The 11,590-nt window shown below is 47.2% G+C and overlaps 1 protein-coding gene across 3 annotated transcripts; it reads right to left on the bottom strand.

Annotated features, from left to right (window-relative positions):
* Window positions 1-101: 101 nt before the first annotated feature.
* Window positions 102-10,755, bottom strand: CCDC90B (coiled-coil domain containing 90B). 3 transcript variants are annotated; one of them, XR_014617322.1, is made up of 10 exons: window positions 10,636-10,755; window positions 8,814-8,933; window positions 7,101-7,204; window positions 4,324-4,425; window positions 3,676-3,717; window positions 3,525-3,596; window positions 3,387-3,440; window positions 2,167-2,281; window positions 1,138-1,272; window positions 102-289 (listed from the first exon to the last, which is right to left on the bottom strand). XR_014617322.1 is itself a non-coding variant. In XM_084264635.1 (9 exons), exons 1-9 carry the CDS (start codon window positions 10,742-10,744, stop codon window positions 1,217-1,219), a joined length of 774 nt encoding a protein of 257 aa, XP_084120761.1. In that variant the 5' UTR covers window positions 10,745-10,755; the 3' UTR covers window positions 102-1,216. The 3 variants fall into 3 exon arrangements, 1 of the variants encoding a protein (XP_084120761.1); XR_014617323.1 differs by having other exon boundaries at window positions 1,151-1,272; XM_084264635.1 differs by having other exon boundaries at window positions 102-1,272.
* Between the last annotated feature and the right edge of the window lie 835 nt (window positions 10,756-11,590).

Here is an 11,590-nt window from a genome sequence, read left to right as displayed (position 1 = left end):
CCACTTCACACAGAATAAAACTGCCAGAAGAAACCTGCTGCTAATCAGCACTCCAAATTCTCTAGCTCACAAAGAGCCTACATTTAAGAGTTCCATCCAGGAAGATTTTAAAAATTATTTTATTAAAAGAGTCAAAGCAAAGGTAAATATTCATACTCAGCAAGGTGTATAATGGCTTCAGGTTTGGAAGGCATCCACCTGCTACGTCCCATCTTCACAACTCTCGTTGCAGAGAGGCCATCACCAGGAGTTAGGGGAGTCAGTGTGTCCCAAAGGATAACACCGCAGTCTGGAGGAGCGTGAAGACAGGAGGAAGATGACCACCATCTCACCAGAACCACTGAGAAGCTACGTATTTCCACGTTACAAACCAGATGCTACACCCAGAAAACATGTGAGGGTTTATGGGAAACACTCTGCACTACTTGGAGGAGTTAAGAACACTTAACTGCCCCAGAGCTGTATGCAGTTGCTGAGTGTGGAGGCATTTCTCCTTGGAAAGACAAAGGCAGAGAAGAACTCCCATTCTGGTGACCTCTGGGGTTACAGAAATTGCAAGAGATACTAAAAAATAAAATCTATGGAGGCATTTTAGTTCCACATGAAATTTTATATTTATGTAAGCCAGTTTTAAAGAAAAAAAACCCAGATTCCTTAGTAGCAGCCTTGGAGTGTGTGTTTATCTATCAATAACCCCTCAAAGGGCCAGGCTTCAATCCACTGGAAGACAGAGGAACAGATTGAAGGCCAAAATCTAGATCCTGTATTTAAGATTAACTTACTTGGATCGTGATAGATCTGTTGGAATCTGACATGAGGATTCCCATACTGGGAATACTAACTTGAGAATAGTATTCTTGTTTCAAGGGCATGGCCAATGGTTAACACTCCCATTTCAGAGGGAAAGGGTGAACAGTCCAATTAGAATGTGCCAAAAGAAAACAAATGTCACTCTAGAACACGTTAGGAAACACTTCCTGATTTATAAAGCCCTTTGAAATAAATGCAGCACCCAACAGGGGACAGTGAAGAAATACTGTTTGCCTGCCTTCACCCCCTCAATTATTCTGAGCTTTAGTGTTACATATTCGGGACACATTTTCAGTGCACAGCAAGAGAATCAAAACAAAAAGGTACCCAGGTTATTTACAGCATGAACACAACCAGCTAACTGGGGTTTCTCCATCCATATGTGGTGCAGTCATTCCGTTCAGATCTATTTCCAGAACCTGTAAAATCCCAGCGCTATCGCTAAGCAGGTGAATACTGAAGCTGTTAAAGAAAAGGAAAGGAACTGATTAGCTGAATGTTAAATTAGATCACCTTCTACACAGGGAACAGATGGAAGAACACTAACAACTGCAGAACAGAGCTACCTAACCTTCCCAAATGGCTGCAGGTGTGAGAGAGTAATTTTAGAAGGCGGTGACTTGTCTTTGCTGCCATGCCTTGCACTGCAGCACTGCCCAGGCAGCAAGACAGGAGGTCACATTCAGCGACCCAAGGAACCACTCCTCCAGGGACACACCTGAATAACCCACAGGCTACAGGAGCTTTGACTGTTATAACCCATCAATGGGTTGTATTACATTAATAGAGTGTATTTTATCCAGTACAATAAAGGAAATGCTCTGGCTCTGTATATATGGAGAAGACAATCTCTAATCAGACTGAAATTCGTTCTGCTCGGCAGAGGAAAGTACAAATATTGCCACACTGATGTGATGTGTCTGTGGAGGACTGAATGTGAGGCAGCCCCTGTCACTCAGGCTAGTCCTGAACATCAGCAAGCTGTCAGGGTACCTTAAATAAGCTCAGGAGAACTGTTGCAGCAACTCTGCCACATAAATGGCTGCAAGCAGAGGCGCTGCCAGACTAGACAAGGTATTTAGGCTCCCTTCCTCTCTTTAAAAAGTTTTTAAAAATCACACCCAAGTTCCTCACAACTCCCGTTCTGGGCACAGTCCTAGTCAGACTGCAGCAGTGTCTGCACATTCCCCCCCCTTCTGTCACACATCTTTCACACGTGGAGGGTCCCATCCCCCAGAGTCCCATTGACCTGCTGTTACCCTGCTGACCTCCTGGACCCACTGGTGTACATTCTACAATACTACCTTACGGATCTGAAATACGATACCCGCACTCACCCTCTTGCCTACCACATACCTGCCAAATAACGGATCGTATCCAGCTTATTTGACTCCATGAGTGTTTTTAAGGAAGCTATTTCAGTGTCAATTTTATTACTGATTTCAGAGATGACACTGTTGGTACTTGAATCCTGAAAGGTTAAAAGATAACATGTATTTGACAATTGAACCCATGTCCTTTCAGCTTTGCAAAGCCAAACAAAACCATCACACTGTCAGCAGCAAGAGAGAGAAACAAATGCCCAGCCTAGTGCTGAGCTGAAGCAAAACACATAACTGGTGAGAGAGCTCAGAAGACACAGAGCAGCATTTCATACAACCCAGGAAGAATACTGAAGAGACAGAGAAAAAATTCAGACCATAAGAGATTTTTGTCTCTGATATGCCAGTGCCTCCTAATGGAGGCATTCTATAGTGCACAGGCAACATCCCTAAATTTTAGGGCAGTGAAAGTTTAAGCATTCACAAGCCACCTCCAGAAAAGGGAGGAGAGGCTGAAGATGGGACACTGTCTCTGGCCTCAGACTTCAGCGCCTGCTAACAGCTTGGAGGACTTCCAGCTCCAAAAACGCTGTAGGTATCTGAACCGTCCCCCTGCTACAGCCGATGGGCTCATCTGTTAACACTGGGCAGAATCACAAAATCACAGAATCACAGGGGTTGGAAGGGACCTCCAGAGATCATCGGGTCCAACCATCGGCTGCCAAAGCAGCTCCCCAGCTCATACTGCACAGGGAGGCATCCAAAAGGGTCTTGAATATCTCCAGAGAAGGAGACTCCACACCCCTCCAGGGCAGCCTGTCCCAAGGCTCTGTCGCCCTCACTGTGAAAAAGTTCTTCCACATACTGATGCAGAGCTTCCTGTGCTCCAACTTGAGCCCACTGCCCCTTGTCCTGTTCCCACAGACCACTGAGAAGAGGCTGGCCATTTCCCCCTGTGTTCCACACTTGAGATATTTATAAACATTAATTAGACAGCGCACAGCCCACCTGTACCAGGCTGCACCTGTGATACTTGGGAAGTGAGACATGGTCCCTCTGCCTGAAGGGTGTTCCCTGGAAACCCTGCAGACCTCGGCAATGAGCACGTACAACCAACACAAGTGACACACCCCAGCCTTTTGCTTTACCACACACCAAAATCAACCAACTTCAACAGAAGTTTGGGGTTCCGTTACATGCAGAACGTAACAGGATCCAGCTGGACACAAAATAAGAGCTTTGTTTGAGACTTACTTTTTTATGAAACTCTGTAGTTGCTTCCATCAGTTTCCTCTCCTGGTCTGTAAACTGTAGATAGAAGATAAATTATTAATTGTAGCAATGGAAAACAAGACACAGCACTGGTAAAAGTATCAAAATCCATCAGCTTACCATATCTGTCACTCTGCTCCTCTCCAGGTTTATGTCTAACTTGCTGTCAGCACGGATTTTACCTGTTTCATTCTTCAAAGCAAATAAAGTTTATGAAAATAGCTATTTACTCTCCCTAACAGGAGTGTGTAGGTACTTGCTGTTTACTTACCATCAGCTGCTGCTTAACTTGATCTAATTCAATTTTCATTTTCTAGGTGCAGAGAAGGAAAACAAAGAAAAGATTTTACAAATTCAGAATTCACTGAATTTCACAAGAAAATCAGCCCTGTCAGTGACACACAGTTAATTACTATTCCTGCATTTTTCTCTCAATAAAGCAATTTGTACTTGATTAAATACACTAAAGTATCTATCTATCTATCTATATATATATATATATCTGCTGGAAGTGTTCCTCAAACTAAAGGGATTAATTTTAAACAATGATGATTTGTTATTCTGAAAGCAGAAAAATGTCAAAATGCTGCCAAGCAAAGCCAGACGGTGTCTCAGTGACCAGTGTAACTACATTGCTGACTACTCTCCCTGCACTGTACAGCTGAGAGTGACACGACTGTACCAGAATTACCATCAAATAAAAAACCTGAAGATGATTCGAAGAGGTGGAGATTATTTTTCTGCACAGAAGAACTAAACAAGTTATCACAAGTTTTATGAGCACAGAAACTGTAACCTACGAACTCGGATAGGAGTACCCATTGTTACTTTGCCATTCATGTTCTGTTCTGCTAGAGGTACCACAGGCATGACCCAGATGTTGCAATTTAAGAGCTTCATTTAAAACAGCTTTTAGTACCTCGTTCTCTGCTCTCAGGTTTGCAAATTCACTCTTCTCCAGGATGACCATATCTTTTCGAATGGAGTCCAAGTGTGCCATTATCTGCTGCAGAGTTATTTCCTTAAAAACAATAAAACACCTCAATGGGGAAGTTTCACACTTTCCCATAAATAAAGTCAAGATTTTTAGGTCTGAAATGGTAAAATTAGCTACTGCAAAGCAAAAAACCAAAGGCTTCAGGACAGCCCTTCAGTCTCTTCCATTTTCAAAGGATGCTCGGTAGCCTGTATACCTTTACTTGCTGGTTCAGATCCAGTTAGAATCATAGAATCATCAAGGTTGTAAAAGACCTTCAAGATCAAGTCCAACCATCAGCCCTACACCACTGTAACCACTAAAGTATCTCCTGAAGCACCTTTTGTACCCAGTTTTTAAACGCTCCCAGGGACAGTGACTCCACCACCTCCCTGGACAGCCTGTTCCAATGCTTCATCCCTCTTCCAGTGAAGAAGTTTTTCCTAATATCCAATCTAAACCTCACCTGGTGCAACTTGAGGCCATTCCCCTCAGTTCAAGGGCCATCTGGGCCCCTCAGTTCAAGATCACAGAACTCCTTGAAAGAGTCCAGCACGGGGCCACCAAGATGATGAATGGAATGGAACACCTTTCTTATGAAGAATGGCTGAGGGAGCTGGGCCTCTTTAGCTGGGAGAAGAGAAGACTGAGGGGTGTCCTTAGTAATGTTTATAAATGTGTAAAGGGTGACAGTCAGGAGGATGGAACCAGGCTCTTCTCAATGATGGCCAGTGATAAGGGGCAACAGGTCTTTTCATTCTTCACACTGAAGATTTATTTCCTAGTATCCAACCTATCCCCTTTTCTAGTTTAAAACCATTCCCCCTTGTCATATAGCTACATGCCCTTACAAACAGTCCTTCCCCATCTTTCTTGTAGCCCCTTCAGGGACTGGAAGTCCACTCTAAGATCCCCCAGAGCCTTCTCCTCTCCAGGCTGAACAAGCCCAACTCTCAGCCTGTCTTCACTGGAGAGGTGCTCCAGCCCTTTGATCAATTATGTGGCCCTTCTCTGGACACACTTCAACATTTCTTGTGTTGAGGGCCCCAAAGCTGGACACTATTCCAGGTAAGGTCTCACCAGATCAGAGCAGAGGGGCAGAATCCCCTCTCTCGATCTGCTGGTCACCCTTCTTTTGATGCAGCACAGGGTGCCGTTGGCCTTCTGGGCTGCAGATGCACATTGCTGGCTCATGTCCAGCTTCTCATCCACGAGTACTCCCAAGTCCTTTTCCTCAGGGCTGCTTTCCAACACATCATCTCCTAACCTGTATGGATAATGGGAGTTGTCCCCACCCAGGTGCAGTACCCTGCACTTGGCTTTGCTGAGCCTCATGAGGTTCACCTGGGCTCACATCTCCAGCCTGTTCAGGTGTCTCTGGATGGCATCCCATCCCTCTTGTACATTAACCACACCACCCAGCTTGGTGTCATCAGCATATGCAAACATATGCATGTATGTTTACAACTAACAGGATCTCCAAAAAGAAAGGTTTCCATTCTGATGAAAAAAACCCCTTAGAGTGACACAAGTTCTTTTCTTCTGAGATTTAAGGGGAAAAAAAAGTTCGATAACTTGTACTAAGTATAAGTCAGTAAGCTAAAAACCTGTTGGAAGCAAGACTCAGCAGTTTCAGTCAAATAGCAATGAATGTTTAATTGCATTAACTCATTAAAGAAGAATGGCACAAAATCTCAGCTTGCATAATTACTAAAATCATTACTGTGCATTGGAGCTTTATTATCCCAGCCCAGATGTCTAGCCAACTAGAAAAAACAAAGTTCTTTTGGCAATTTGTTAAAATGAAACCTGTCACCACCTGTATTACCAACAGGAAAACATGCCACACTACTTAACTCATTCACTGTCTCCAGATATGTCCACAAACATGACTCAATATTGAAGTGAAGGAGACACCTTGATGCTTCACTGCATGACGCTGAGGTGCTGACCTGTGCAGTCCTAACAGCTAGGTTTATACCAACACCTAAATAATGCTGTCCCTGAGGGCCAGTGATGTCCCACAGAACACATCCAGATGGCTAAAACATCTTTCTCCTAAATCACATTGTGTCTGTCCATCCCGCTGTGGTTCCTGGCCCTGTCACTCCAGGTGACTCGTGCTGAGTGAGGCTGACAGAAGCTGCCACGGGGCAAAATCACACCGAGACGCTGCAGCAACCGCCGAACACGCTGGGCAGCCACACAATGGTGTCTGTGCCCACACCTGAGCCACACTTTGCTTTTACCACAGATGCAGCTTTAGAGGCTGCAATGCAGAAGTAAGATCATGGAATGGTTTTAAATAGGAGTTTTCTGTTTTCTGAGTGGGACCAATACAGCGAATCTAACAAATGGAGTCAGTATTTCGGTAAAGCCCATAAAACCCCACATTCTAGGTGGTTTTGTCATCTCAGGAACTGCTCCTCGAATCTCTCTTCTGCACTGTAAAGCGCAGTTAGAAGCCTGCTTTCACAGAGCTCTTCAGCAGCAAGAGCAGCAATCCCTGCTTTAGAATTATATACTGTGGCTGCATTTGGAAAATGCTCCAGGGAGCCGAAAGGTGTAAGGTATTCCTATTCCTGATACCACCCTGACACTCAGGAAAAACTACCTCAGTGAGGTGCTTACAGTGCTACAGAGTCATTCACTTGCCTTTTATTAAAGGAGCCATTGTCGCCACACGGTGCTGCCTATGTATACTACAGATTACTCCTCACCTGCTGAGCCTGTGTAACCATATCCTTATAGACTGTGTCTAAGCTGACATTCGACAGGGTCATTAACGCTGAGACGATGGTCTCTGCTTGCTCCTTCCCAAAGCCTGAAAGACAGGTGAAGGATGACATAGTAATCTTTGCAAGCCGGATGAAGAGAAGAGGTACATAATAAGCTGGGACACTCAAATGCTGGCTGTAACTACAGCAGGGAAGTCACACAATTACTGATGAGTGACAGCAAGGGGCCGGTCACTGGGGCTTTTAACTTAAAACCCTACAGGCTTAATGCTGACGAAATCCCAAAGGCGTTAACTTCCAGCACACTGAAGCAGTCAACGCAGCTGACAGGACCAAATCTCTGCACAGTGCTTGACTGTTCACACAATATAAAAATAATTCAGCAGAGTTTCACTTCCACAGCTTCTGTTAAACCAAGCTTGCCTCGAGCTATGCAGCACACATCCTGTGGAATGCAATTCAGAGGGAAGGCTGCAGGTAACAGAGCTGTTGTGCACAGACACAAACACACACAAAACTGATTTTAACACAGCTGCATGCACTGCATTTAAAAATTCAAATTATTAGTAATACAACTAATATTACTTTCTGATGATAAAATTACACTTTGTCCATAGCTTGGTGGAATTCAGAATCATTAAAAATGATGTGTGATGAATAGTGACCCCCCACCCAGCCCCCCAGACCCCAGCTGATGTATTAGCCATATCCCATCTAGTGCCCAGCACTCTGGCCCCAAGATTTATTCCCAGCAGCCCCACTGACATGTTGCATTTCAATTAACCCGCTTCATTAAGTGGGAGCAGTGAACTTTTTGTTGCAGAATGCTTTCAGGGAAAATTACATAGAAAAATACACCACTGTTGCCTTCTAAAAACACTGGCACTGCCAAGCTGCACCATCAGCTTATATTCCTAAAAAAAAGCTATGTGTGCTTTATGAGAGCTTCCTTCCACTCCCTCGTCCCACAAAAGAGCTGAGTGAGCATCAAACGAACGTTGTAGAAGCCAGTTTCTGCATGATCAAAGTGAGTGGTCACCTGAAACTCCTGAGAAAGGATGTTTTGGGCACTGATTTAGTGGTCCAGGGACTAAATAAACTTGTGAAAAGAATCTCAAGGAGGTTACTAAAATTCAAGCCTGACCTAAAATACTTCCTTGTCAAAATCAGTTGGAGGCTTAGTAAGTACAAGAGGATGTGTCTGCCCACTTTTAACACTTATCTGCCAGCAAGATGCACAGCTGCTGCCAGGAGACAGAACCCAGGGCTAGAGGGAGCTTTCCTCTGCCTTCAGCCAGCCATGCTCACAGAACGCAAGTGCAGGTGACACATGGCACTATGGTGCTACAAGTACCTCCAGCATGGAAAAAATGCCCTTAAGTTACAGAATAGTTGAAGGAACTTCTTTTAAAACTTCATTTTTGCCAGAAAAACATTCTTTAACTGTTATTGTGACTTCACACCTTCAACTGCTTTATGCTCCTCGGCCACAAGATGCTATATAAACTTGCCTCCAGCTCCAGCTGAGGTAAATCCGATCGCTATTTGTACGGTTACAGAGGCATCAGACACCTCTCCTTCACCAGAGGCTGCCAAAAACTGTGTAACACCAAGCACCAGTACCTCAGGAAAACAGAGTGCTCAAAGTTAGGGCATTTCAAGTTTCCCTTTGAGTATCTGTCAGACATCACCTACCATGGGCTTCCAGGTCTCGCACCAGTGCGTGTGTATCAAACGTCACCTTCCTCTGCTCCAGGGGAGTGATTTCGACTCTTCTGACATCGTACGAGTTCCTGGCGAGCGTGGCAGCAAAACCTGGAAGCAACAACAGGTGCCTTAAGCTTCACCTGCCTGGCTACTGTGCACTGCAGTAATTTTCTTTCATCGTAGCAAAGCTGCACAGAAGTTGCAACAAAAAGCTGGGTCCTTCTGCTAGCTCAGCTGCAGCAGACACCAACCCCTTCTCCGTAGGGAATCTATACTAACACATCCTTGTACATTGGGTTCAATTGCACTTCTTTAGCTAGGAAACTGTGCAACAGACAAGCATCCTAATATAGCAAAAAAAACCCCAACTGCTTCATAACATTTGAGAAACATCACTTGGATAATCCTTTCCCTGTTCTTAAACCGCCAGCAGCTCTAACATGCTGCTGATTTCTGCTGGTTACAGGTAACATCATTCATTTGGTTCTTCACAGAATCCCTCAACCATGGTTTTTCTACACTTTCTTCTGCAACTAGCCCTTCCAGCACTGAGTTCCTTGTGTAAAGAGAAAAATATGGGTGGGGTGTTTGTTGTTGTTGCTGTTTTTAACAAAGTTATGCAAATCTCATGTTAGAATTAATTTCTTGGTTCACTGGGAAAGTAGCCGTGAAAAATGCAGCAAGATCTTTGTATGTAAGACCCACAAGTCAGGAATTAAAGAGCCACCCTAATTACTGACATTAATAACTTCCCACAAGATGTTCACTGCTTCTCCTACTTCAAGCACGTTTTCCCCTTCACCTTATCTTTGGGGGGCCCCACACGTCACAGATTCCATTCTTACAGCTTGTTTACCTAAAGAGCCCTGCTACTTCTAAAGCTGTGCTTATCCAAAACCTTTCTAGCTGCTGGTTCTCTGCCCTAACCAAAATCTTGTTCTGCAGCTTGTTGGGCCCTTTACTGGAAAGCTTCACATGCCTGAACAACAGGAAAGTCATGCAGTGCCACTGCTAAACAAACCAAGGGATGTGCCACCCTATTATTGCCTCTAAAGGAATCCTAACAGCTTTTAAACCCAGCATAGCTTTGTCTTGTATGTGCATTAGTGAAATTTTTCACTGGGTTGAACTATATATGAAAAAAATACTCCCAAACATGGATTTCCAACGATGGCAAAAATAAACAGCATGAAGCTGCACCAGGGGAGGTTTAGGTTGGATGTCAGGAAGAGGTTCTGTACTGAGAGGATGTTCGGGCACTGGAACAGGCTCCCAGGGATGTGTCCCAGCACCGAGCTGGGCTGAGGTCAAGAAGTGCCTGGACCATGTCCTCAGACGCCCTCTGACTTGCCCGGCCCCGTGCGGAGCCAGGAGTTGGTCTCGATGAGCCTTAGGGATCCCTCCCCAGTCAGGATGCTCAGTGATTCCGTGCTGCAGACACGCTCCCGAAAGGCCGCGAAGCCCCTGGCTGCCGCCGCTGCCCCGCTCCCCACCCCAGGCTCCCTTCCACGCTCGCCGGGGTCCTTCCAGCAGCCCGTGCGCGTCAGGCGCCACCCTCACCCTGCGCCACGACCCTGGGCTCGCTCCCAGCACCGCTCCCGTGACACGCCCCGCGGCCGCCGCCCCGGCCTCGGGCCCTCCAGCGCCAGGAGGCTCCGCGGCCCCTCACGCACCGGCCCCTCCACTCCCAGGCGCGCCGCGCCCCGAGGCGCCCAGCCCGCCCCGCCGGCCGGGTGCCTCCCGCCCCGTTCCCCGGAGGGGCCGGCAGCCGCCTGCCCGCCCTGTGCTTGCCGCGCACGGCGCCCCTCACCTCTCCGGAGTGTCGGAGGGAGCGGGACCGGGACAGGGAGCGGGCCAGGGCCCCGCCGGCAGCCGCCATCCCAGATGAGGCGCGCGGCGCCGCGCTGACAGCCCCTCATCGCAGCACGAGCCCGCCACTTCCGCCCCGCGCTGCCAGGCCCCGCCCAGCCCAGCCACTGCGCCAACGCCGCAGTGACCCTATTCCGGCCGCTCCCCGCGGGGCACGCTGGGTACTGCAGTCCCCGGCCGCAGGGAAGGCGCGCGGGTGGAAAGCGGGGGTGTTGCGCCCCCGTGCGGCGCGGAGGAGCGCAGGCAGCGGCCTCAGCCGGCGAGGTGGCGCCTCGGCCGCCATGTTGCTTCTGCAGCCTCGGGGTGCGTTGGGGCGGAGTTGCTGCCAGCAACCCGGCTACTCTGGGCTGCAGGCGCTCCCCGCAGCCTGGCTGAGGGCTTGTGGGAAAGGCTGGGGAACGTCGCTTTTGCAAACTGGAATGGGCTGTGGTATTTTTCTGTGCTGGCGTGGGGAGTGGGGGGCTCAGGCTGCCTCATTGGGAGCCCTTTGCCGGGGACTGAGGAAGATAAAGGACAATGGTCGATCCAGATACGCAACGGATAGGGCATAAGATAAGGGGGAACAGTGCTAATGATTATAATTTGCATTATTGTAATAAGATTTGCTGTTGGTTGTGGTAAAAGAATGACGGTAAACTCTATCTCTTGGGTAAGGGTTCAGTTAGAAGCTGGGGAATACACAGCTCTGCTGAATGGGCAGCTGAAACTTACACCCACACATCAGACAATGGGAACATGTAAGTGGTTAAATTGTGACTCAAGTCATGGGGTGGTATGTAAGGAATCGTCTGGCTCAGAGTTCCACAACACAGGTTTCAGCTGTGTCTAGCCCATCAGCTGACAGGGGCGTGGGGAGGGCTGTACAGTGACTCAGCCTCAAATTGTCTTGAGGCCCC

The sequence above is a fragment of the Gallinula chloropus genome (genome assembly GCF_964237585.1).
Source record: "Gallinula chloropus genome assembly, chromosome: 1".
Lineage (NCBI taxonomy): Eukaryota > Metazoa > Chordata > Aves > Gruiformes > Rallidae > Gallinula > Gallinula chloropus.
The sequence above is the reverse complement of the archived record's forward strand: the minus strand, read 5'-3'. Positions and strand labels throughout refer to the sequence as shown.

Excerpts from the sequence above, each read along its gene's own strand:
- CCDC90B (XM_084264635.1), bottom strand. The coding sequence starts at position 10,744 with ATGAGGGGCTGTCAGCGCGGCGCCGCGCGCCTCATCTGGGATGGCGGC. Across the intron at positions 4,426-7,100 it reads TGGTTACACAGGCTCAGCAG|GAAATAACTCTGCAGCAGAT; the intron begins GTGAGGAGTAAT and ends ATTGTTTTTAAG. Across the intron at positions 3,441-3,524 it reads GGAGCAGAGTGACAGATATG|TTTACAGACCAGGAGAGGAA; the intron begins GTAAGCTGATGG and ends TTCTATCTACAG.